This window comes from Hyposmocoma kahamanoa, unplaced genomic scaffold (genome assembly GCF_003589595.1).
Source record: "Hyposmocoma kahamanoa isolate Upper Pololo Valley unplaced genomic scaffold, ASM358959v1 65, whole genome shotgun sequence".
Lineage (NCBI taxonomy): Eukaryota > Metazoa > Arthropoda > Insecta > Lepidoptera > Cosmopterigidae > Hyposmocoma > Hyposmocoma kahamanoa.
Genome location: NW_020653853.1, coordinates 18,043,722 through 18,069,435, shown reverse-complemented (window position 1 = coordinate 18,069,435; position 25,714 = coordinate 18,043,722). Strand labels below are relative to the sequence as shown.

The following is a 25,714-nucleotide window of genomic DNA, read 5'->3' as shown; positions in this document are numbered from 1 at the left end:
GTGTGTGTGTGTGTGTGTGTGTGTGTGTGTGTGTGTGTGTGTGTGTGGTGTGTGTGGGTGAGTGTGTGTTTGTGTGTATGTGTGCGTGAGAGAATGAATGTGTGTTAGGAGCCGGTTGCGAGAAGATTTTCTGTGTCGTCGTAGTTCTGATTTAAAAGCCAATTTACCAATCTTTTTTTAACCTCAAATTTGTTTAAACTGTGGATGTTCAAAAGATTATTTACACAGTTGTAATGGATGGAACTAGATATATGATATTGTCGAGTTGAAAACTTAGTTTTATGCCGAGGAACAGGGCAGACCTTGCGAGTTTTCCTTTTCGAAGGGTCCGGCAAGGGTACCAGGAGGTGCTTACGTAGGATTGTGCGGAGCACAAAGAGCTGCCTGACAGTCAGAACTCTAGATAGCGAATATAATTCATTTGTAGGAAATCTGAGATGCTTGGAATACATAACTTTGAGAACAGCTCTCTGTGCTCTCTCAACTTTGATAAAGGTAGTTTTTGCAGCAAAGCCCCAGGCCGGCACACAATAGGTAAGGATTGATTCGCAAAGAGCAGAGTATACCATATTTAATGTACTTGTATCAGCGGACTGTCTAAGTGTTTTAAATATGTGTATAAGGCGCCTAACTCTCATGGAAAGCTTGTCGATTTGAAGAGACCAATTTAAATTTTTATCAATGTGGACACCAAGATATTTTACATTAGGGGTTTGGGATATAGGGGTGCAGTTACAGTAGTTGTTAAGGTTGCAGTTTGAGTGAACATACAAGTTATAATTTGGCAGAGGTTGAGTGTTATTTCGTATAGAGAAGGGGATAAAATTTGTTTTGGAAAGGTTTAAAGTCAGTAGATTTTGTGTCAGCCATTGATTGATAATGATCAGGTTATTCTCTGCTATTGACTTTATGTCTGTCCAATTCGAGCCGTGGATAATTACAGCAGTGTCGTCGGCATAGGTAAAAATTTTACAATCAGGAAGACTTATATCACATAACTGGTTGATGTAGACCAAGAAAAGTGTTGGTCCAATTATAGAACCCTGCGGGACACCGTATTCTATGCGAGCTTCATCGCTCTTGAGTCCATTTATCATTATACTTTGACAACGGTCAGTGAGATAGTCTCTAAATATGTCATGGGCGACTCCTCTGACTCCAACGTTATATAGTTTAGAAAGAAGAGCAGGAATGTAGACTGTATCAAATGCCTTTTGAAGGTCAAGAAAAATTCCTACACATTTTTGGCCCTGATGAGATCGTATTCCAGAACTCTACTCAATGCTCAAGTCAGGACTTGAGTATTGCAGTGAGCACTGAAAATCATACTCAAGTCCTTGCCATTAGAGTCGTATTTCCAGTGCTTGAAATCATACTCAAGTCTGCTCAAATCCTGACTTGAGCATTGAGTACAGTTCTGGAATACGACTCTGAGAGTGGGTGCGGGTCGGGTTCGAGTCGGGTCAGGAGCGCGGCGGGTCTTAATTCAGTGTATTTATTATCCGCCCGCGCTCGGTGTGTTGCCGTCCATATAAGGGTAAATATAGAGAATTAGACCCGCCGCGTTCCCGACCCGATACGCGCGCGATCCGTACCCGCTTTCTGTGTGTCTCACGCTCAAGGGTAAAATTACAGCTAGGTGCATGAGCCTTGACTTATATGTCAGGATGACTGTAACAGTGCCATGATGCCATCTTTTTACGACAGGGTATCATAAAAAAAGAGACCTTCAATATTAATTTTTAAGTTTGTTGAATGCCACGATGTTTGACCACCATGATATTAAATTATTTTTGTGAAATTACTCCATTAGTTTGTTATAATTATATTAATACAAAGATCGAATACTTAGAAAATAATCGTTTTCCAGCATACGCAATGCCAACTAAGCCACGGAACGAACTAGCGGACCGTAGCGCCATCTTGTGGTGAGAAATTTAGGTATTTCTTCTCTCGGTACCTTAATTAGGAGATACGTCATAGCAATTGTAAGTATACTTAATAGGCAGATGACGACGATATTATATTATTTCAAGAACTCAACTTTGTTGCATTTTTTATGCAATTACAATTAATTGCAACTCACAATGCGTAATCAGCTTGATGTGCAAGTGTATTAATTAGGTACCTACCTAGATTTCAACTAAGAAATCCTGTATAGGTAACTATGAGAAGATTACTCTAGCATACACATAGTATAATGAGATAGACAGAGCAACCCGCCTGTCCGGTGCATCAATGCCTACACTTCGCTAGGAGCGTAGGGTTGTCACATTATTTTAGTTGTACCCATAAATTGTAAACATAATTTAAAAAAATGAAGGTGTTCATCACACTATTCCCATGCTATATTGAAATGATTTTCATTAAGTACAGTACATGTGTATTGACATTTTTATACCAGTTTGAGTCACTCTTGTCCAAACAAGCATGAACACAACTACAAACACGTGTACTATTTGATGTCACTTTTTAAACACAAAGCGAACGCATTCATTCTTTTTTATGATTTGCATTAATTCTTTATTAAATGACGCGCGCGACGACACGCGTTATGTAATGCGAGTGCACTGTGAGATTATGTGAATGTGTGCGTTCGTACAGTGCGCGCAGCGGGCGTTCACACATACAAGCTGCGCTACTACGTTTGTATGGAGTTACCCGCCATATCTTATTATAAGTACTATGTACTAGAGAGATTAAACCTGATGACACTTTCTATAACTCCATATTCCAACTGTTTAACTAGTTCAAGTACCGTCGGATAGGCGAATCCTCTGGCCACACAGACAACAACTCTTGAGTGTATGTTTATAAATTTTCAATATGAATTCGCCCGAAATTTCTTTTGCATTGCTTCCGTAGCGCTAATAAAAGCAAAAAAAAATGTTCTTTATCCGACAGCGATGTGGTGTCTTCTTTAAAATCTGTGTAGAAAATGAAACGTGGCTACTTTTGGTGTCACACTGGCCGTCTTCGCTCCGTTATTCCGCCGCGAACTAGACTTTGAACTGCTTTGTGGCACACCTCCGCGGACCGCTTTTCCCGCTGTACCGCCTCTGTATGGCCTGAGCTTCATGGATGCCGTGTTCAAACAATCGCATCAAAAATACCTACTACCTGTCAAACGTATATGCTATAAGAGCGTGTCCACACCAAATTTTGAAATCGTCCGTCAATTGTAAACAACCGTTATTTAACCTTGTGTACATACTCAATGTACAAGGTAAATACAACACATCATTTCACATATTATGTTGAAACCGCTCACCTGTCAGTCGTTAACGTCGTTTATTATACTGTACCTACTTTGTACCTTGATGAGCCAGAGCGTGAATTGATTGTCGGCTTTCAAGTACCGTCTATCTATAAGATCTGGTTATGTTTCTTACCCAGTAATGCGATAGGATGTTAACTTTGTAAGTAGTCTCGATTGCGTTGTCTGTGAGGTCCAGTAAGGTCTCCCCGAAGACTGTGCCAGCATTGTTGATAAGCACGTCAACTTTGCCCACCTGCAATTACAATAAAAAACTTTCGTGCCTGCCTGATGGGGAAACTTTAAACACGAGCTCTATGTGTAAATCGTGATCTAGTCACCGATTCATTTCAGTTTTACATATTTATAACCTATTTTAAGAAACAATCAAGAAAATCTACAAAACATCTCATTGTTAGGACCAAGAAAATCAATCATACATACATATTGGAATTAGGTGAATGAACTGAATACGCACGGTTGAGATTCGTTACAGTGCGAGATATTATATTACTGTTCTAGATATTACCTCTTGCGTATATTTCATAAGACAATCTTATTCACAGTTCGCAGATTACTTGGTAGTTACTACACCAAATACACAAACGCGACTGCACCTGGGGGTCTACTCTCGATCTCCGTCTGACATCCGTCCGAAACAATTACTGCCAAATAAGCAATACTTGACCAAATGAAAGGACGCGTGATGCGAATGAAGCTTCATACTGGATACTTGTCTTTTAATTTTGTCGAATATTACTTATTTCACAGTAATTGTTTCGGACGGATGTCGGACGGAGATCGAGAGTAGCCCCCCTGATACTTATTCGTCCGGAATCCGAGACCATACATATCTAGAAACTCGGACCCTACTTCGGATGTCACTTATGCGCTAAGTTTGATTCGAACCACAGAAAATACGAATATCGTTTGTACACCTAGAGATAAAATGACACTTCGGACACCTGTGTCATTTCGGACCGTCATTTCTCGGAATCGGTGTCCTGATTTTGATTCAAATCTGAATTGATCCGACCGGGTAGTCTCGAAATCAGATGGGTTTCTGAGCGAGAAGATGAACCTGATTCCTACTATATCTTTCTAATTTGTGAGTTAAATCAACTATTGTTCCGATTAGAAATGTCAAAAGTTTCCGATCGGCCAGTTGTGAATCGCAATTATGCGCCTCGACTCGGAAAAAACGCAGTTTCCAGGAACAAAATCATGTTGCTGAACTGGGCTATTCTCAATCTCCGTCGGATATCCGTCCGATACAATTACTGTCAAATAAGTAATATTCGACAAAATTAAAAGACAAGTATCCAGTATGAAGCTTCATTCGCATCACGCGTCTTTTCATTTGGTCAAGTATTGCTTATTTGGCAGTAATTGTTTCGGACGGATGTCGGACGGAGATCGAGAGTAGACCCCCAGATACGACTCGGACGTAGTGCGCAAATGCTCTGAGTAGAGGTTTATTTTATTTGGAATTTAGTATCTAGCAGTAGAAAACCTCGTGTAAGAATTTATCCTAGGAAATACTATTACAAAACTTATTTCTGCCCCCAAGAAGTAATATATATTTCTATTTTTCGGTTTTGAAGGGTAAAGTTGCTGGTGACTTGTCAACTTTATATCTCAGGACCACGGATGTGGCGACAGTACTCCTTAGATCTTTGTGATTAATAACAGTACAGTACTGTAAGCTGGGGTTTGGACTTAAAGTAAATGGAATGGTTATGTACCTCTTTTTTAACCTTGTCGGCAGCTGCATAAGTGGCATTGCGATCACCTAAGTCCACGACGTAGCTAGCGATGTCGTATCCTTCTTGTTTAGCAGCTTCACATGTTTTTTGTAATCCTGTTAAACAAAACGAAGATTTTTTTAACACTGAGATAATGAAAAATTGTGCCCCTATAATGAAGGTGTAAGAGCTATGAAACTTTGTTTATAATTCTTAGTAATTTAAATTTGTTAGTCATTCAAATGCGCAGCAACATATGGGAATTGCTATACAGGATCTAATTGCTGATGTAAATCTCGCATATTAGTTTTTTCAAATACTTGTTTCGGGCTTTTTATATGTCTCATGGTCAAGGCTCACTGTTTTAGATTATACATCATGACTTGGATCTGACAAAAATAGTTTCATTTCCAATGCATAGCAGGCGTTTATATTTTTGACCTACCGCAAGTTAGAAACATGATTTACAGAATTTTGTTTCTCTTAAAACTTTCGGTTTTTATTGAACAGATTTTATTTCATTTTTTCAAAAGAACGTTACTATTTTCTCATTACACCACTAAATGTTTCATTATATTTTACATTATATATTACGTTAATAAGTTATTCGTTTCCCGATTCAAAGGCAAAGTTAAATAATCTTCTTTTTATCGATAAGCAAATTACACTTGAAAACGTCATACTGATTATGCTCTACTGCTCACTTTCAGATTCCCCTGAGAATAATGAGCAAGAAACCTAGGGCAAAGTTTCATAACCTTTTTCTATTCATGGACCCCTCTCAAAATGTCAATAGACCCTACGGACCCTTTTCGGAAAGATAAAAAACTAGGTTTAGCTTTTACTAGCTTATATTGTTTGCGATTAAACTTTGAATAGTTAGTGTGACGGTCGCTGTTCCATTACGTTAGGTAGACTCGCAACGGACCCCTGGCGGTCATAACACGGACCCCTTAGGGTTCCATGGGCCACAGGTTAAGAAACACTGCTCTAGGGGTTGCTCTTCGTAAATATACATTTGAATATATTTATCATTACAATATTTAATTTAAACATCTTAGATCGAGACTACCTGCAAGAGCTAAATAGGTCATTACTACGGCTGTTTGTCATCCAACTACGTAGAAACGCAGAAACTATATAATAATCTTTAGTATAAAGTTTTTCTTTTACTATAGTTTTAAGCCGTAAATGGCAAATTTTGAATATCAATCGGAATCTTATTATAGAAGCGTATACATTGTCTCCTAAATGAATTTGAGACTTTATGAAGACGGCTGTCAAGAATGGCTAATTTATTTTTCTGTCACAATTTTTCATTAAAAAAAAAATAAAACTTTTCTTAACATTAATAACGTTTTCATAAACTACTGATATTTTAATATCTTTAAACTTATCTCTCAAAGACACTCTTACAAAGATCTCATTTTTAGACATTCCGCTCGGATAAGGTACTAAATTGAATATTTTGTTTTTGCACAAAAAACCCCAGATCTGACCCCGCCCTGGGATTGTATGTACTTTTGGATTAATTTACAGACTCATTATAGATGTCTATAATACAATTTTATCGAAGAATATAAGGAAAACAGATAGTAGGATAAATACGAATTGATCAAACATCCTTTTGCTTAACTCATTTTTGATAACAGCTTTAGTTGCCGGTTATTAAAGGTATCAAAATATAATGCTCTCAAAGACAGAGTCTAATACTCATTCATGCCATAAGTAAAATTTTTACACTTGAAAACGTCATTTTTTAAGCTACTGTTTGTTCACTGTGCCGACTTCTCTGAGAAGAACCAGCAAGAAACTCTACGGATTGCTCTTTTCAAATAAACAAGCTGAACCAAAACTATGGAATACATTTTGAATCATATCTGTGTGGAATCCTAGACTCATGTTGTCTACCTTTACATCTTTATCTAACACGTAGTCTACAATTTTGTAATATGACTTTTCGATTAAAATACTTTTAAAATAACTTTTAAACTTAGGGAAAGGTAATCTTAACATGCTCCGGAATCTTATTGTAAAAACGTATAGTTCCCCATAAAAGAATCGTTTACCTTAGTTAAACGAAATCGTGGTGCCATGAGTTTGGACTTACTTTTAAGGTTAATATTATGGATATTATTATGGATATGGATATTCTTTCTTAACGAAATTATGTATATTTTTAAGGGTATACAAAATATTTGACTAAATGTACTGTGATGCCACAGTCATGATACCAGTCTCCTTAAACTTTTCTCTGAGAGAAATTCGAGAACCTAAACGGTACACGAATCGCTCGTTTTTGCAACACAAATATGGTTTGTATATCTGCCGCTTTACCCCACTTGAGAATCCTGTAGGACATTATACTATGGATGTAACTAAAGTAAACTAGTCTAGCAGTAGCAACATCGGTAAGCTCACGTATTCTACGGCCTTTGTATGCAGCAGAGTTTCATCTGCTGGCCAAGAAAGGTATATGTGGAAACCATTGAAGTTTACCATCTAAGGTCACTTCCAAAAAGACGGCTTTATTAACAAGGTCTTTAGCAATAAATTGTTTACATTAAACCAATAAACTACCTTTGAAAGGGTATCGTTAATATTGTCATACATAGTTAACGTCATGTCCGTCTGTTTTAAAAATCAAGGATGTGTCAGCAAAATATACTATTTCACAAAGGTCCTTAACAAAGACTGGTAGATATTAATATACATGAGAAATAAGAAAGGTCCAAGTATTGAGGCCTGCGGAACACCCATTTTTACCGGAGAACCCAAAGAGGTCACTCCATTTATGTCTACTTTCTGAATTCTACCGTTAAGATATGACAAGACAACTTCCAACGCCTTGCCAATTCCAACGCTTTTTCTTTACAGCTGCGTTGTGTACCAGCAGACAAGACATTTGAAATTAGCATTATACTACGTATGCATGGCGGTGCCATGTACAAAACTTTTAAAACGTGACTTCGCATGACCCAAGTGGCTTATGCCACTTTGTGGTTATGGTAGTTACGATGATTAAGAAATATCCGCTGCCGATTACAAAAGAACGGTAATTGTTATCGCATTGTTGATTCTTACATGCGACTGTTGTACTACAGAAAGAATTCTTTTTTTATTTTATAGATAGTTGTTTTTATCCTAGAGCTATAAATCTTGTAAGCGATTTTTTTATGATACCAAATGAAGGGATGAACAAGTCGTGCGCCTGATGGTAACAGGTAACAGTTGCAGAGCCGCTCGCAAAAATCTGAGGGGTAACTACCACTGCGCCCGTCACCCCGGGGCGTAACGGTACGTCCAATGATGACGACGCCAACTTTATTTTTTGGCCATTTTCTGTTATTTTTGTACACAGCCATATTCATTTTCTAATATTATTCTCCCCGAATTTTGTGAAAAAAGAAACAAAAGTGAAATAAAAAACTAAGTTCGTAAAAAATTAAGTTGGCGTAGTGTTAATTGCAGGTGTCGATAAGTTGACAAGTCCCCCGTGGCTGCAATTTTACCGGCGCCCTTACCCGGTAAGCTACCACAGACTCGAATTTTTTTTTCGAAATAACGTCCGTTCGAATTTTCATTACACCGAAAACCGAATCATAACGAAACCGTTGTTATGAAACTCTCAGGTTATGTTGGATGTTTATCGCAAAGATACGATTAGGTTCGGTTAAGTTAGGTTTAAAAGAAAAAAACATTTTCCTCTCAAAATTACTTTCGAGGTGATGAAAATTCGAGCAAACGTTTTTTCTGGAAAATGTCATTTCGTACTGCTGATAGGTAACCCTCTTACCCTTCAAAACCGGAACTCTGTAATACTCACATTACTGCTTGACAGCAGAAATAGGTAAGGCGGCAGTACTTCTCTGGACGAACTCTTTCACAAGGAGCTCTACTGCTACAATGTATTTCACCAAGACCCAAAAGGTATCGAAATTTTATAGCTTATTTTTATAGTTCGCTGTTCCAATTGAAAGGATTCCGATTTCCGGAACTGTTTTTGTAAAGGGCTTGCTGAAAACCAGCGCTGCAGGCTGAAATCTATGAGCCTGTAGCTAATAGCTGAGCAAATCCCGTTTGCGTGCGCCGCGACACGCATTTATTATTACATTTTTAATTTTTTTATTTTTATTTTTATTTTGTTTTAATCATTATAATTATGTTTTAACTTTTGTTGTAAGTGCTGTATTTTAGTTTAAAGTTAATAATATTGTATTTTAATTTTAAGATCATGTGTGTCTCGGTGCTTACGCAATAAAGTATTCTTATAACGTTTGTTAAGTTAATAATAATAATTACTTACATTTTATATTGAAGTTAATAGCTTATTCTTAAAATCATGTATATGTCTGCTTAGAAAAATCGTAACTGTACATAAGTAATCAATTAAAAGTTAATCTTAACAGTTAATACGTTTTAACAGTAAAATTTGAAAAGACGTTTATAGAGTTTCTTAATAAATGATGAAAACTGGTTGAATGATTCCGAAGTTTGTATGTAAACTAAAAACAAAACTGTTGGTATGCGAATTTTTTGGATATTCGGATATTTTTATATATTAGTTACCAATACCAATTTTGATTGAAATATCCGAATGTGGATAAGTGGAACTTATTTTTTATAAAACTTATTTTTCATATATATTTAGTTAATAAGTTCACTGGAAATTAAACTATTTTCTTACAAACTGACGTTGTTTATCTTTTAATTCTATGACGAGTCCCTCGTCAATTAATTATCCAAAAAAATTTAGATTTCAAATTCAGTCAGGCGAGACCACGGGATGTATAAAGAACTAGAAACAAATACACGGCAATAAATAGGAAAAATAGTTTTACTGCAAATATCTTAGGTATTATGCTTTCTCTCATTAAAATGTTATTATTAATAAGCTTATAAATATAACCATTACTATCAATTTCGAATAATAATTGATGATTTTTCATTCGTGGCTTCTTACAACTGGCTTCTGGAACTTGTTTTTTACTGTCGCATTTCCATTATTTATATCAAATGCGGCGGTGAGTGGTATTTTCCTTTAGATTTCACATTATTACCAAAACGTAAAACATATTGTTCTCACCTTCTTTACTAATGTCCCAAATAACAACCTTTGCTCCCAGTCTTGCCAACTTCAACGCCAACTGCCTCCCCACTCCGCCAGCACCCCCGGTCACCAGCACCACATCTCCCTTCAAACTCTTCATAGGCCTTATTGCATTAGGTACTAGAGTCCAGAATAAAGACTCCAAGATGTAATAGCAGGATAGAAGGAGGAATAGGACTGTGTCCTTTGCAATGTCGAATACTTTTGTCATTTGTGATGGCGTTTGAATCTTTGTGCCTTCAAGCATTTTTCAGGATCTGTAACAAAATTAAGAGTTTAAATCTTTTTAATATTGCTCAAAACGTGGTATTTTACGCACTACAAATCGTGCGGAAAGTTGGATTTCTCGCACTTTGGCTTTTTACTTTTCCAGTTTTTTTTTAATTTACTGTTGTTTTAAGTCTTAAACATAGAACTAAAGAGATTGTATATTTATTGCATATTTATGTGCTTTGTGACGTAAGTCATTTCGTCATTAAAACTTATATTTATTTACAAATACTATATAATGAACGTATCGAGTGGAGGTCTCTGCCTACCCCTGAATGGGTGACAGGCGAGATTTTTATGTATATATTTGTTTTATGTATTACAGATAAATTGTATCTCACTACCGTGCACGGGTTCCTAAAGAAGTTTAAACAAAAGTACCAGGACTTCATAATAAGAAAAGTGGTTACAGACCGATATTACAGAAAATAAACAAAAACAGCACGTTAGAACTACATTTCCATAGACTTTTAAATAATGGTTGCAGTGGTTGTATTTCATTATTTTAATTTACTAGCAGAAAATGAGTTTTTTTTAAATACTGTTTTGTTTTATTTTCAATGTAGTTTTTTCGCAAATGTAATAAAAAACGTCGTTTGATACACATGCGGATTTGTCATTTTCACTTGTCTCGATGCCTCGAGACTCGTGAATAATGACTAACTTTCCGCACTTGTATCAAAAATAACTATTTCGGCACTGTTTAATTTTGATAATGTTTAACTTATTATGACTTTGAAAATCGTCACCTAGGTGTCTCACGTATCACCTTCATACTATGTATTTTCGCAACAAAGCTGGACTGCAGTTTTCTAAATTGTAAAGTATAATTGTCCACGACACGAACTCTTCATTCTCTATCTATATCTATGCACATACGCACGCACGCACACACACCACGTTAATTCATTAGGTTTGTTTTCCTTTGCATATTAAGTTTTTGTACTTTGTTTATTTATTTTCATTTGTTTATTTACTGATATTAAAAATGTAACTTGGAAGAGCGGGGCCTCTGGTAATTTTTACTTACGAGTAGCCCCAACACCAAATACTGTAACCACTTAATCTATGATTTTTGTTTTATTTTGTTGATGTGTATACTACAGACGGTGAGTACTACTCTCCATAAAGTGGACCTCTATTTGTTAGTTTGTAAAATCAATTGAATGTCTGTAATTTTTGAGTTTTTATTAAATCAAAGGTGTTTGACCAACATGATATTAATTTCTTTTCATGAAATTACTCCACTAGTTTGTAATAATTATTTGTACAAAGATCGAACACTAAGAAAAAGTCCTTCAAACCGTGGCAGACGCTGTGCCAACTAAGCCACGGAACAAACTAGCGGACCTTACGAATTTTTCTATAGATAGATAAGATATGCTTGTTGCACATCTTTGTTTTTGGTTTTTGAAAGTTTTTTCACAAAGCGCCATCTGTGAAAAATCTATGAAAGCTTTTCTTCGCTCAGCCAGCTGACTATAGATGTTGCTTGAATAACTGTAACTTTTAAGTTTTTATTGAATGTCACGATGTTTCACCAATTATTATTGTTAAAATATTTTTCTAAAATAATTCTTCCGTTAAAATATATAATTAAGGGAATTCAGTACTATTCATTATTTCAATAGTTCCACATTTAACAGTCGTCGATACATGAGATTCGGTTATTGCAGAACGATTCATATGTACAATTAGTAATATACACTCATTCTCCGCTATTCCATTATGTATACCAAGTAACCACGAAAGTTAAAACACGATGTCTCCTACAAAAGAGTTCAAGGAATTGACATTCTAATTAGAAATCGCTTTATTATATGTTGCAATTATTTATATCTTCGTATGTAATCTAAATTATGCAGATGCAGAATTAGAACGAAGCGTTATGCTTCCATATTTATATGACGGTATTGGAGTAGAATTTCTTGTCTGCAAATTTGTTCATTTTCTCTGATGAAATATTCGTGTATTTGTACGAACGACTGTTACAAATGAAATTTGTGTAATACTAAGGCTGCTAACAGATTTTTTTAACGCAAATTTAAGCCCAATTTTCGGATTTCGAACTGTGACCTGAGATAATTGAGGCGAAAATTTCAAATGTCAAATTGCAATTTAGGATGAAATAAATAAAGGAACACAATTGTGATAAAAAAACAGAAAGACGGAGGGGAATTGACATTCGGCCTATGTGATATAGAACATTTTAAAAGATATTATAAAACAATAGTAGTAGTAGAATAATATTGGCATTGCTACCGACTCTCCCTAATTTCAAGTTCTCCCGACTTTTTCAACCTGTTTAGTTTTAACACGAATATTCGGGGGAAATAGCACAGATTTCCGATGGATTTGATATCAAAGAAAGAACATAGACTCGTTTTGAATTTCAATTCTTTGGATTAAGTGTTTGCCACTTTGTTGAATTGGTCATTCATTATTTTGTAATTGACATTAATTGAGTGAATCACTTCGCACAGTTAATAGTAATGGTAATAACGCCCACGTTATCATAGCCCCGCATTAGGGAAAACCCTGTGTCGCGGGTGCCATGGACACACACACAGACAACCACACATTACACCCACACTCGCGAGAGAAATAAATGCAGGCCATACAAATATTTCTCCCGGCATGGTAACCGTTCAACCTCGGAGGCAGTTAATAAGATACTGTATTTTCATTTTCGTTTTCACGGGTCTACCATCAGGCGAGGGCTTAGGCTATAATCCGCCACGCTGGCCCATTGCGAGTTGGGTACATCACACGTTTTCTGAGTTGGGTTGTGAACCTTTTTCGACGCGCATGTCTCATCACAATATTTTCCTTCATCGAAAAGCTTATGGTAATTTCAAATTAAATCTCGCATATCAATTTTGAGAAACACTCAGAAGTGCGAACTCGGTTTTGAACCCACAGCCCCTACCTGAAAGGTGGTAGGTCAAACTATTAGGCCACCATGGCTATTCGATGTACACGAAGCATTTTTTTTATAACATTAAATGACGGGACAAACAAGTCGAGCGTCTGATGTAAGCTAAGAACACGCCTATCCATAACAGTTGCAGTACCACTCAGAACTTTCGCAAACAGTGCCACTGCGCCCGTCACCCTGAGACATAAGTTGACAAGTCACATGTACCCGTAATTTCACCAACACCCCTTACTCTTCAAAACCGGAATGCAGTAAAGCTAATAGTACTGCTTGGCGGCGGAAATAAGTAAGGTGGCAGTACTTCCCTGGACGAACTCTTTCACTAGTGAAAGAGTTGCTACTAAATAAAATTTTACAAAAATCATCGCGGTATGAAAACTTTAAATTTACGCGCTCGCAACTTGTGCTCAGTTTCACAAGCTACCATTAGCCACGGCCAGTGCTAAGAATTGCACTTGCGCAAGCGTCTACAATTTTGCTCTACATGGATAATTATGTCAATAGAATGTCTAGTAGTGACCGTGAACCGGTTCTTGGTTACGCATAGAAATCATCCATTTCCCTTGTAATTATGATTTAGGTACCGAAAATTATCTGGCTTGTTATGGAGTGGGGGCTGCACATCTTTCGATTCGGCATTTTGTAAGTATCATTATCTCCGTACAGAATACTAAAAAAACCGACGACCTCAAAATTTCGTGGAATTATATCTATTTGCCAAGTTTTATTGAAATCGGTTACCGGAAAGTGCGCGAAACCGGATTCACCCCCTAGTTCGCCCTTTAGTACCCTTAGAAGCGGAATATTTTCTTTAAATGGAAACCACTGAGGGTACGATCAAAAATGAATCACCAAAATCGTTTCACAAGCCGGAGTTATCGCGTAGCATACATACACAAAAAATAATAAAATATATTCTTAGTACAGAGTACTAAAAAACCGACCTCAAAAGTACCTGGAATTACGTGTATTTGCTAAGTTTTATTGAAATATCCCCTAGTTCGCCACTATACAGGACTTGACACTGGAGATAATAATAATCGGTTCTCACTACTCAAAGTATATCGAGAGAAAAACGCCTTGAATTGAAGAAATAGCAAAATTAACCATTAAAATAATTGCTCCTAAATTAAAGTTAGGCGCTATTAACAAAAATGAATCTTCATGCGTGAACAGCCACCCTTCGTGATAGCAGAACAATGCAGATCTTTGTTAAAGAGTTCGTCCAGGGAAGTACAGTCTCTGTACAGTACTTGTACAGAGACTAAATTACAGTACATTGTCACTGTAATTTTTTTATTTATTTATTTATGGAACAATAAAAGACATCAGACACAAACAATATAGAAAACAAAAAACACTTAAAAATTATTAATACAGTAGTATGCCTACGTTATTAATTTTTAAGTTTCTGAGTCCAATTATAATTATATTAATAATTAATATGTTGAATACTTTGTATTTTTGTAGTTAATAATTGTAATATATTAGGATAAATAGATTCTCGTCAATTTGTTATAATCTTAAACTAGGCTGAACGTACGTAAATCTAAGCATTTTATAAGATCTCTTTACTATCAAAATTGTCTCCGTACCTTCCTACAAAATTTTTTTTCCATCCTCTAAGGCTAAAATAAACCGCGTTAATTTTACAAGTACTTTGGTTTTTATTCCAAATTAGAAAAATAAGTAGCAACTAACGCTCCATACTTAACAATATATAATAATTCATTATGACCTACGTATTTTTTGTGCAAAAAAGAATATTTTATTCTTTCATTAATTTATTGCAACGTAAAATTTCTAATTCGAAAAATGACTTATTCACATCTCTAGAAACATCATTACTGTAAAGAGTTACGTTCTGTAGTGCAGAAATCAATTGAAATATTGACTAAACAACTATTACTTATTCAATTGTCTATACAATAACCGACCGATAAATAAATACATAACCCTACTGTCCGTCGAAATATCGAATATTTGCTTCGCAAAAGACAAGAATATATAAACGAATGCTTATGTACTTTAGGTAAATAAGAACAACAATAATCACCAATTACGTTTCATATTAGGAAATTCCCTATAGTATGAGTACCAGAGCAACGGAACTCACTTTGGGGCACAACTATAAATATATTTATGGGCACTACACAGAACACTCAGACCAGAACCAGAAAGAAAAATTCGTTTTTCGAATTAGTCCTACCGGGCATCGAATCTGGGACTTCCTCATCCAGCGCCCACAACGCAAGCCGTTAAGCATCAAATGCATGGGAAATGAAGCACGAAATCTTTCGAGTACCAGCGAGTAGAAAATTACGGCGGCGGTCGCGGCATATGAATTAGTTTTTATGACCAAATTAAGTAAGAGAACGTGATATTACGTAGATATGAGGATAATATCTGTCGCTCTATACATAAACTTGGCATAATATTTTTCATCCAATTGCTTCGTACTCGTCTATTTTGGAATTATTTACTAATTAAACGCAAAAAGCGCTCACCGAGCGCACTAAATCTTTCCGGTGTCTTTCTTTCCTCTTTCGATCTTATCGCTTCATAGTGTACACCTTACCTGACCATTATTTTTTCCCCTCAGAACGCCTGTAAATATATTATTGTTTTAAAAATAAAAGAAATGTTTTTGATGGTTACGAAATGTTTGATAATAAAAAAAAATTAAAAAAAGAAACATTTTTCAATGAATTAAAAAATTAAAGAAAGAACTAATCTTGTGTAGTCTGGTGCACGATGTCTGGTTTTTCGCATTTAAATTTATACGTGTGTTCTGTTTTGTGAAAGCGGGACACGAAGCCTAAAGGCGGGACGTATGGTCACGTTATGTATACTTAGTAACAGATTTCTAAGCAATTTTTCAGAAACGAAGATATAAGTGTGGTTTATATAATATTGTAAATTTGTAGTTAACATTAACACCTTTCCTGCCTCCGTGGGCGAACGGTTCCCACACTGGACTGCCACGCAGAGGTACCGGGTTCGATTCATACACATTTATTATACAGATACATTTATTTCTCTCATGAGTTTGAGAATAATTTGTGTTTGTATACCTATGTGTGTGTCCATGGCACCCGCAATACAGGGTTTCCCTAGTGCGGGGCTATGAGTGTGTGCGTAATTACCTATTTTTGACGCCAAGAAGTAGTGTTAGTGTGCTGGGGCAGTACCCCTCTTTTTTATTTAAAACACTGAGTGGTATTGCAACTGTTATGGCCAGGCGTATCGCTTACCACTAGACATAAAAATACATATTTCGGGTACTATCTTAATATATGTAACAAAGAACTTTACAAGTGTTGTTTCAATTAAAATCAGTAAAAATAAACTATGTAAAAATGCGTAGCCCACGTTTTCACGCAATTATAAAACCACTATCTAAAACATCAAGTGCATGGGTCAGCCATTTTCGATATAGATAAAAAAAACATAATGTTACATCAAATGCGCATAGGTACTTTTTCAGTTCCCATTGTGTGTTTGCAAAACCAGACATTTCTAACTTGAAAATCAAATTAGTAATCAAGTCACGTTGTATTCATTGTCTATAAATTAATGTAAGAATTTAATTGCATAAGTTAAAATGCAATTAAATTTAATCCTTTGGGGATTTATAGCTATTATTTCTAAATTACTTAGATTATTTACATTATAGTTTGTGGTTGGGCGTTGCGAAACGCAGGAAGATTCTAAACTATTGTACCTACACCAAAGTAGGTGCATATCCGAAAAGTCGAATTCTTGATGAATTAATGAATTTTACAGTGTAGAGAAAGGTCTTTTTAAGAAATTCATTGTATTTTGACAGTATGGTGTATTTGTTTCTTTTTATTTTGTATATTAATAATATTAGGTAACAAATAATTAAGAAAGTCAAAACGTAATAGTACTTCGACTGAAAATTTATTTGTGTAAAAATTGTAACGACAAAAACCCGCCATTTTTTGTCTTTTATTTTTTAATTATATTTTCGTTTAGGAATAAAGTTATTTTATGGAATAAAAACTATGTGCTTGTTGTTTATTTATAGAGTGTGATTATTCGTTAAAGTGTGACTGAAGAATTCCTTTGTCTGTGTTGTGTTTATCATATTAATCGTTTCATTAGCAAATGATTTGTATCATTTTATATTACTCAACGAACAAGTATTTCAAATATTAGAAAGTCAAGGTTGTCCCTAATGTCATTAACTGAATTTACCTTGTATCTAACCACAGAAAGTGGGCAAAAAAGAAAGTGGTTTAGGCCGATACGTCTTCTTGTAATGTTATCACACATCTAATGTGAAATTCTGAATTGAACTATACACTTTTTCTGTTAGTATTTTAAGGTGCTATTATGTCTTCATCATGTATAGTCAAGAGCATCTTGCTTGACACTTTAGACGTAGATTTTAATTTAAGTGTCAAACTTGACGTACCTATATAATTCTGTAGGAATTTGTGCGTAGAGACCATACCCTAATTGGGCCAAAGAGCGTATAATAAAACCACATATGATCAAACGTCAAAAGTGCATTTAACATATTGAAAGTCACAACAATAATATGAACTACATCCATGAAACACATGGTGTATGTCGTTGCCTTAGAGTGAAAACCTCGTATACGCATCTTCACAAGGTCAGTTTTTCTTTTTACTGATTTTTGTTGCCGAACAACTTATAAACTTCTTGCTGAAATATATTATTATAGTAATATAAAAGAGGTATAATTCAACTAATTAAAATGCTAATTACAAACATTAATGACTTTACTACATTTTATATCACATTGTTATCTTCGTCCTGAAAAATTACATAGGAATCCTTCCGAAGTTTTCACGCTAAGACGACGATATGACAAATTTTATAACTCTACTATTTAAGCATAAAAATGTTATCGACTAATTTCGATTGTAGAATCTTTACAACTCTCATTTAAAAAGTTTTCATTTTGCAGATGTGGGCTATTTCACACAGTCATTTTGATTTTGATTCAAACTTTTAGGCGGGATACGACCAAACGTCTCTTTCAAACGACACACATCACGCGAAAGATCATACTCTAAATATTTTGTTTTACCTTGTTTTTTATTTAGTTTTTTGTGACAAAATATTTTTTTGATTATTTATAAAAAACCATAACATAGTTTTAGAATATCGAAATTGTTTAATGATATTTCAACTATGCATAGTTAGGGTTAGTTAGCTAGCTAGTTAGTTCCGATAAGTCGAACAAGTTAACTAATTTTAACTGTTTTTAAAAGAGAATTTTGTGCTCTATTTTTTGCTATTTAAATCGGATATTTGACCATTTGTCACTTAGCCGCGTTTTAGTCAGTGGACGGCAGTTTTGTTCTTTTCATTTGTTTGTCTTCCCTCTCTTTCTTACTGATCTTAAATGATGTAAATGTGGTGGTTTAATAAATCTCGTCTTGACTTTGTTAAACATTTCGTGCTCTTTTCTAAACTTGGAAATGCCTTAATGGCACTTTGGCATTTACATTTTTATAATATGTATAACTAAGTACAATAGTAATAAAACCATGAATTTTCCTAAAATAATGGGTTAACCAAAAAGTTTGTGGGGTTTTTGCAATTTTACTAAAAAAAAGCTGAACAAAAAAAAATTTATATTGTCTATGATCATTTAAAAAATATATATTTTACCGCGCATTTCAACGATACGCGGAAAAGTTTTTAGATTATTCGTGAAAAATGCCCAGAAATAGTAAATTGTAAAGGCATTACATTGCATCACGATAATACCAAACCGTACACATCTTTACGAAGCCGACAAAAAACAATTGCAGTTAGCTTGGTAAGTGTCCCATCCTCATCCGCCATATACGCGTACGTAGTCGGTCTTCATACAATTCTTTGAAAGGACACGACTTTGACAACAAAGAGATTATCAAACGACTCTTGTAGTCGTTTTCTAGAACTGGAATAATACCCTAAGGGTCGTATTCCAGAACTCTAATCTATGCTCAAGTCAGGATTTGAGCAGACTTGAGTATGATTTCAAGCACTGGAAATACGACCCTAATGGCAAGGACTTCAGTATGATTTTCAGTGCTCACTGCAATACTCAAGTCCTGACTTGTCATACTCAAGTCAGGATTTATTCTTATTTTAGATTATTATTATTATATGTAAAATATATAACAAACTCTGGGTAATCTTTTAAGTTGCCTGTTTACTTGTGTGGAAATAATAATTTATTATCCGATTGCAATATGTTATGTATTTATCAACAACACCTATTAAATAGAGATGTCATTTATAAAACATTATATTGTCAAATGTTCCATTTTTTGTTTAAAACTGTCAGTTGGTGGGGGTATCTGGGGACATTATAACTTTGTAATATAATATGTTTACATTAAAAACATATTTATACTATAAATTAGTAATGTTGTACGTAAATAGTAAAAAAACTAGGTCCTAATGATAAGTATTAAATGGATGCCTTACTTTCTCAAACTGGTATCTTAAAAAGAGTGATTATTCCAGTGACGGCAAACAGTAACTTTGTGATTTAAGACACGAGTTTGAGAAAGTAAGGCGACATTAATGTTTTTACGAGCTTGGTGTTGATTTTCAAGCAAGAGAATATCTCCAACTCCTAAAGCAGATCTTTTATTTTATTGTTCGCATTTTAGGAAAATTCATGGATAACTTATTATTTTAAGTATACTTAAAGGTTAGTACCCAGTTTTTTGCTAGTTTAGGTGTTGGAAGCTCAAATAAGCTTGTGTATACACACAAATCTTTTAGAGGAATACTTCCAAAATTACCAAAATAATAAATAAAAATACATTGTTTCTTCAAAAGCCTGGTTGTTTAGTCTAATTTGAAAATTAAGAAATAGTGTCATTTTTTGCATTTATTTGATTTAATTTCCTACTAATAAAGGTTTGTTGAGTGGTACGAGGTTGATTTTGCCTTCTTGTAAATTCCGCAAACTTTAGTTGACGCAGTTTTCTTATTTATTAAAGTTTCATGTAATCAATGTTATAATTAAAAAAGTTATAGACTTTATGAATAGGAAAAAAAATAAAAAAACAAATTTTTTTTTAAATTTTTTTTGCAATAAGAGACTACGGCTGTACTAATTCGATGTTAAATAATGTTAATTTAATCTGTTACTTTATATCTAATACGTAATAATTAGATATCAAGGTTTATTCTCACGTTTTTGTTCCGCTAAGTGTGCCTGTATGTGTATTTTACCCATTTTTTTTTAGTTTTGACCTGTTTTTGTTATTATAACCAAAACAAAAAAATTTAGTTAGTTTCAGTATAGAAAAACGTAAATGTAAATAACGTTATCAGAACTGCATTGTATACAAATATCTACATATTTAGTAACAAATTCTCACCTGCCAAATAAGATAAATCCTTAAGTTCAATAGCCACGTTTTGTTTACGTTAGTTGTAAACAATTTACACGCACTTTTGTTCTAAGCGTACCACTTGCGCACACGCCGGTCGTGCGACTGACCGTGCCCGCGCTCTACTGTTAGTGGCTTTCTCTTAACGGTACTCAGATACCGCCTTTTGCTCAACTTAGTCAAGTGAAGAAAGAAATGCATTTTTAATTTCCTAGAGATCGATGTCCTAGGTTGTAGAACTATTATTAATATCGAGTTTATATTCATCTATGCACAACATTGTTCGTTGGGGAATAGTGTGAGAGCGTGAGTGTGTGTGTATGTGTGTGTGTGTGTGTGTGTGTGTGTGTGTGTGTGTGTGTGTGTGTGTGTGTGTGTGTGTGTGTGTGTGTGTGAGAGAGAGAGAGAGAGAGAGAGAGAGAGAGAGAGTGACCTTGTATGCGTTCGTGCGCGAGTATGTGCGCGCATTTGTGTATATCGTCGGTGTTTTATATAAAGGGCGTACGCGACATTTATTATATTTTTCTTTTTTTCTTTTAATAACTGTTTTTGACTGATATCGATGTCCTGTAAGTTAATTAAGTTTTAAAATGAATTTCTAAACAGGAGGTAAATATTTTAAAACAGCCGTAAAACATGCTCCCTTGAAAAATCTTCGAAATTTCGTCTACACCCTTTCTATAAATCATCGACGTATGTGTTATTAAACTTTATGTAGTATAAGATCCCACTGCTGGATACGGGTTTCCTCTAAGCCGAGAGTTAAGGCTTTATAACCTGATTGCGATAAAACTTACGTGAGTTGTTTTGACCACGTCCGCATAAGTTTCTGAAATATTAGGTCTTACAGGATAGGGTTAAATGGTTAACTTTGTACAGTCTACCTCGTTTGGGTCCTTCACACGTTTTCAGTGGCATTGCAATGCATGCCGAGTACACCTATTATAATATTATAAAACGATATGAAGGAAGTTACTTCACTCGTAATGTAAAACAAGTTTCAAGTACACAACTTAAGCCAATCTATTACGCGTTTCCGTTCCCGTAGAAAACGCATTCATCATCATTGCAGAATTATCCACACGCTTTGCTGCTTTCTGTTTTTGTATGTTGTATATCTTTCGAGATTACTGCAGTCAGACCAGAGACTGACTATTGAAATTTGATATTTTGGTCCCCTTCCCTGCTCCGATCCTCGCGTGCTGGCCTCCGTAGTCACCGTTTTACAACTAGCCGCATTCCATCGCGAACTAAATGGTTTGGTGGCACCTTCCTCTGTCGCAAAATTGAGAAATAGAACTCCCTTCCATGACACGTATACCGTCCGTCTTATGATATGAGGCCCTTCAAACGCGGCGTGAAGAGGCATCTTGTAGGTTAACCTATCACAAACTCGAATTATTTTTTTCCGAAATAGCGTTTGTTCGAATTTTTATTACCGAAAATGGAATTATAAAGAGACCGTTCTTCTTTCAGGATATGTTTTATGTTTATCGCAAAGACACGATTAGGTTCGGTTAGGTTCAAAAGAAAAAACATTTTCCTCTCAAAATTACTTTTGAGGTTATGAAAATTCGAGCAAACGTTGTTTTTGGAAAATATCATTTCAGACTACTGATAGGTAACCATCTTGTAGGCATGCAGGGTGGCGGTGGCTAGGGGATCTTAGTGCAGTGATTGAATCAACACTGCACTAAGTTCTTTCACGTTTGGATTCCATTTTCCATTTTACATCAGGTGGAATGGAGTCATCTGCCTGTCATGTATAACAATAAAAGAAAAAAGTGTTTTGTGTAATTCGATGGTTTGTAACATACCTTGACTTTCTGGAATTTTAGTTGAGAATCAGTTTCAAAGTTACACTTATAGTGCTATTTCTTTTTACCTTTTTCCCAACAGTAGTAAATTTGTTGAAGAACTTCTTCACTTACATAGCTAGAATGTCACAAGAAAATCTACAATAAATCTTATAGTAGACAAATTTGGTATATCGTACGCATGAGGCGAAGAAATGAATAATAAAACAAATAAGTGGGATTGTTGGGACAACTAGAAATCTTAAGAAAGACGACTAAACAGGTCTATGGACACAAAGTATATCTGTACGTAGTTCTCGTTTGTTAAGTTTCTCTACTTCATTTATGAACTTATCAATAACTGTTGTAATTATTATTAATTTTAATATATTATAATATATATATTATAATTGTAATTAACTGCCTCCGTGGCCGAACGGTTACCATGCCGGACTGCCACGCAGAGGTCCCAGGTTCAATTCCCGGGCCGAGAGAAATAGTTGTATGGCCTACAATTATTTCTCTCGTGAGTTTGGGTGTAATTTGTGGTTGTCTATGTGTGTGTCCATGGCACCCGCGACACAGGGTTTGCCTAGTGCGGGGCTATGTTGAGTGTGTGCGTTATTTATTTATTTTATTATTTATTATTAATATTCGATCCGGCTGGATTCGAACCAGCAATCCGTGTCAGATGCTCTCTGGATCGCACTGAGCTACGGAACTAGTGGTTACTAGACCTTACAAATTTTACTGTGTGTTTGTTGCAGATCTTTGTATTTGGTTTTTAACGACTTTTTTGCCGTAGCGCCATCTATTAGAAATATATTTCTTCACTTAGCCATTACCTTTACAGCTACCAGCAGCTGACTAGAGATATTGCTGTAATATTCTTTGTATTAATAATTATGACATAGTTATAATTGTAAGTCAATGGACATAGTGAAGTGATTTCACAAAAAACAATTGAATATCATGATAGTAAAACATCGTGACATTCAATAAAATTTGAAAATTACAAATTATCAATATCTATTTTTTTAACCGACTTCAAACAAGGAGATGATATTGATTTTCTTCCGTATATATTACGCGATTACTCTGGTATTTGAGAACTGATTTCGAAGATTATTTTTTGTTGGAAAGGGAACACCACAGTAGCGGTTCTATTCAAATTTGCAGAAAATATTCTGCCTCTAAGGGTAGCAAATTAGACCATGAATCTGATTTATAGAATTTACCCAATGTCCTTTAACAGGTTTCAATAAAACTTGGCACATAAATGTAATTCTAATGAAATTAAAACGTTACGGTGACTTAAGCTTATCTTAAGATATTGGAAATGGCAGACAGATGGGAGGACATCCTCAACAGTGTACAACAACTACTTTTTGATTGGGCTCATATGATCTGTTTTGGCGACACTTCCATCTGCATTTCAATTGTCGTTGAGAAGGATTGTGGCCTTAGAATAATAATGCATAGAATGATAGTTTCATATCAAACGAACGGTCACAAGTGAGGCAAAAATAAAATTCATGTAGGCTAGTTTTAGTAGTAGGTTAATTTTCGGTTTTAGTGAATATTTATATAAAAATACAAGTTGAAACGCGTTACTTCCTTGTGGAATGTGATGTTAGTATCTATTTTATGTTTGTCTGACGTATTTTTACACTCATTTACCGCATATTTCGTCATTTTTAGCTAAAATTCTGGAGCAAGTTGACCTTGAGCACTGAAGGCCCGCCCGCTCGTGTAGGCCCTTTGGGAGCGCTTCAATTTGCCTCACTTAGCGTGTGTGGGCTAGGTTTCTATGCGTTATTATTCTAAGGATGTGGCAAAGAACACGTGCTGGAAAAAAAACCGTCTCGAACATCTCAGGAAAATTGAGACTTTAGAGACTGTTTCAAAAGTAGGTACTATATATACTATACTTATAGGTTAGGCATGTAAAACAGAACACTTTATTCAAGTGCTTTGTTATAAATTTAATAATAAAATATTTATGAAAGTTTTTTTTTCACTTTTTATTACCCGTAAACTCCGACAAATCTTTGTTGGCTGAGATCCGACACAGGTGCTAATTCCCATAACAATTTACTATCATGGAACTACAAGTTGTAAAACTTTGTTATGGGTAAACGTTTTGTAGTTCAATGACAATAAATTTTTTTCTATGGGAACCACAGTTTTCAAATTGTAACAATCCACAATACGCTCCTTAATTCGTCTGTGGTAGCCATCGAGTATATAACCAGATTTTTGGTTATATCCTCGATTGTGGTGGCAGTGCCGGCTTTCTATGGTGCAGGGTGTCCGGCTCACATGGGCGCAGGGCCTTAGGGGGCCCCGAGCGCCGGCCGCTCGCGATGACGCCTCCAGAGAGCCTGGGTCGCTCGCGGCGCAAGCGAAATAAACGGGCTATTGCTTCCCAACATCATTTATAATTACACCATTTTCATACAACTGTAAATATTCTTTTTTGATCGCGCGTTTACTTTTTTATGATATCAAATGACGTGACGAACAAGTCATGCGCCTGCTGACAAGCAACACACCTGTCCATAACAGTTGCAGTGCCACTCAGAGCTTTAAATCGCAAAGATAGGGCACTCCCACCGCACCCGTCACCCTGTGACATATGTTGACGAGTCCCATGTGCCTGTAATTTCACCAGCACTCTTACCTTTCAAAACCGGAACGCAGTAACGCTCACGGTAAGGTAGCAGTACTTCCCTGGACGAACTCTTTCACAAGGAGCTCTACAGCTACAAAGAGAGTAGAGTACACTAGAGGGCGCCAGAGTATTCATTGCACCCGGCTCTACATGGGCTATCACTTGGGCTACCGCGGCGCTATGTGGTAGTCTAAGTGGTAGCCCACAAAAGGCAGACATATAATATAGAACTGCCTCCGTGGTCGAACGGCTACCATACTGGACTGCGATGCAGAGATCCCGGGTTCAGTTCCCGAGCCGAAAGAAATATTTATATTTTAGTAGCAGTAGACCTGCGTGTGCAAGAATGCGTCCAGGGAAGTACCTAACCTTACCTATTTCTGCCGCCAAGCGGTAATGTAGGGGTGCTTGGGAAGTTACAGGCACGTGGGACTTGTCAACTTATGTCTCAAGGTGTCGGGCGAAGTGGCAGTGCCCCTCAGATCTCTGTGGTTCAAGCTCTTGAGTGGTAATGCAACTGCTATGGAC

The 25,714-nt window shown here is 35.7% G+C and overlaps 1 protein-coding gene across 1 annotated transcript in view; it reads right to left on the bottom strand.

Moving 5' to 3' along the window:
- Positions 1-20,817, bottom strand: part of LOC113231390 (short-chain dehydrogenase/reductase family 16C member 6) — a 27,103-nt gene extending 6,286 nt beyond the window's left edge. Inside the window, exons 1-4 of the mRNA XM_026465691.1 lie at positions 20,705-20,817; positions 10,088-10,368; positions 5,002-5,117; positions 3,393-3,512 (exon numbers count right to left, since the gene is read on the bottom strand). Coding sequence (XP_026321476.1) covers positions 3,393-3,512; positions 5,002-5,117; positions 10,088-10,358 — 507 coding nt within the window. The 5' untranslated portion in view covers positions 10,359-10,368; positions 20,705-20,817. The remainder of the gene's footprint in view (positions 1-3,392; positions 3,513-5,001; positions 5,118-10,087; positions 10,369-20,704) is intronic.
- Between the last annotated feature and the right edge of the window lie 4,897 nt (positions 20,818-25,714).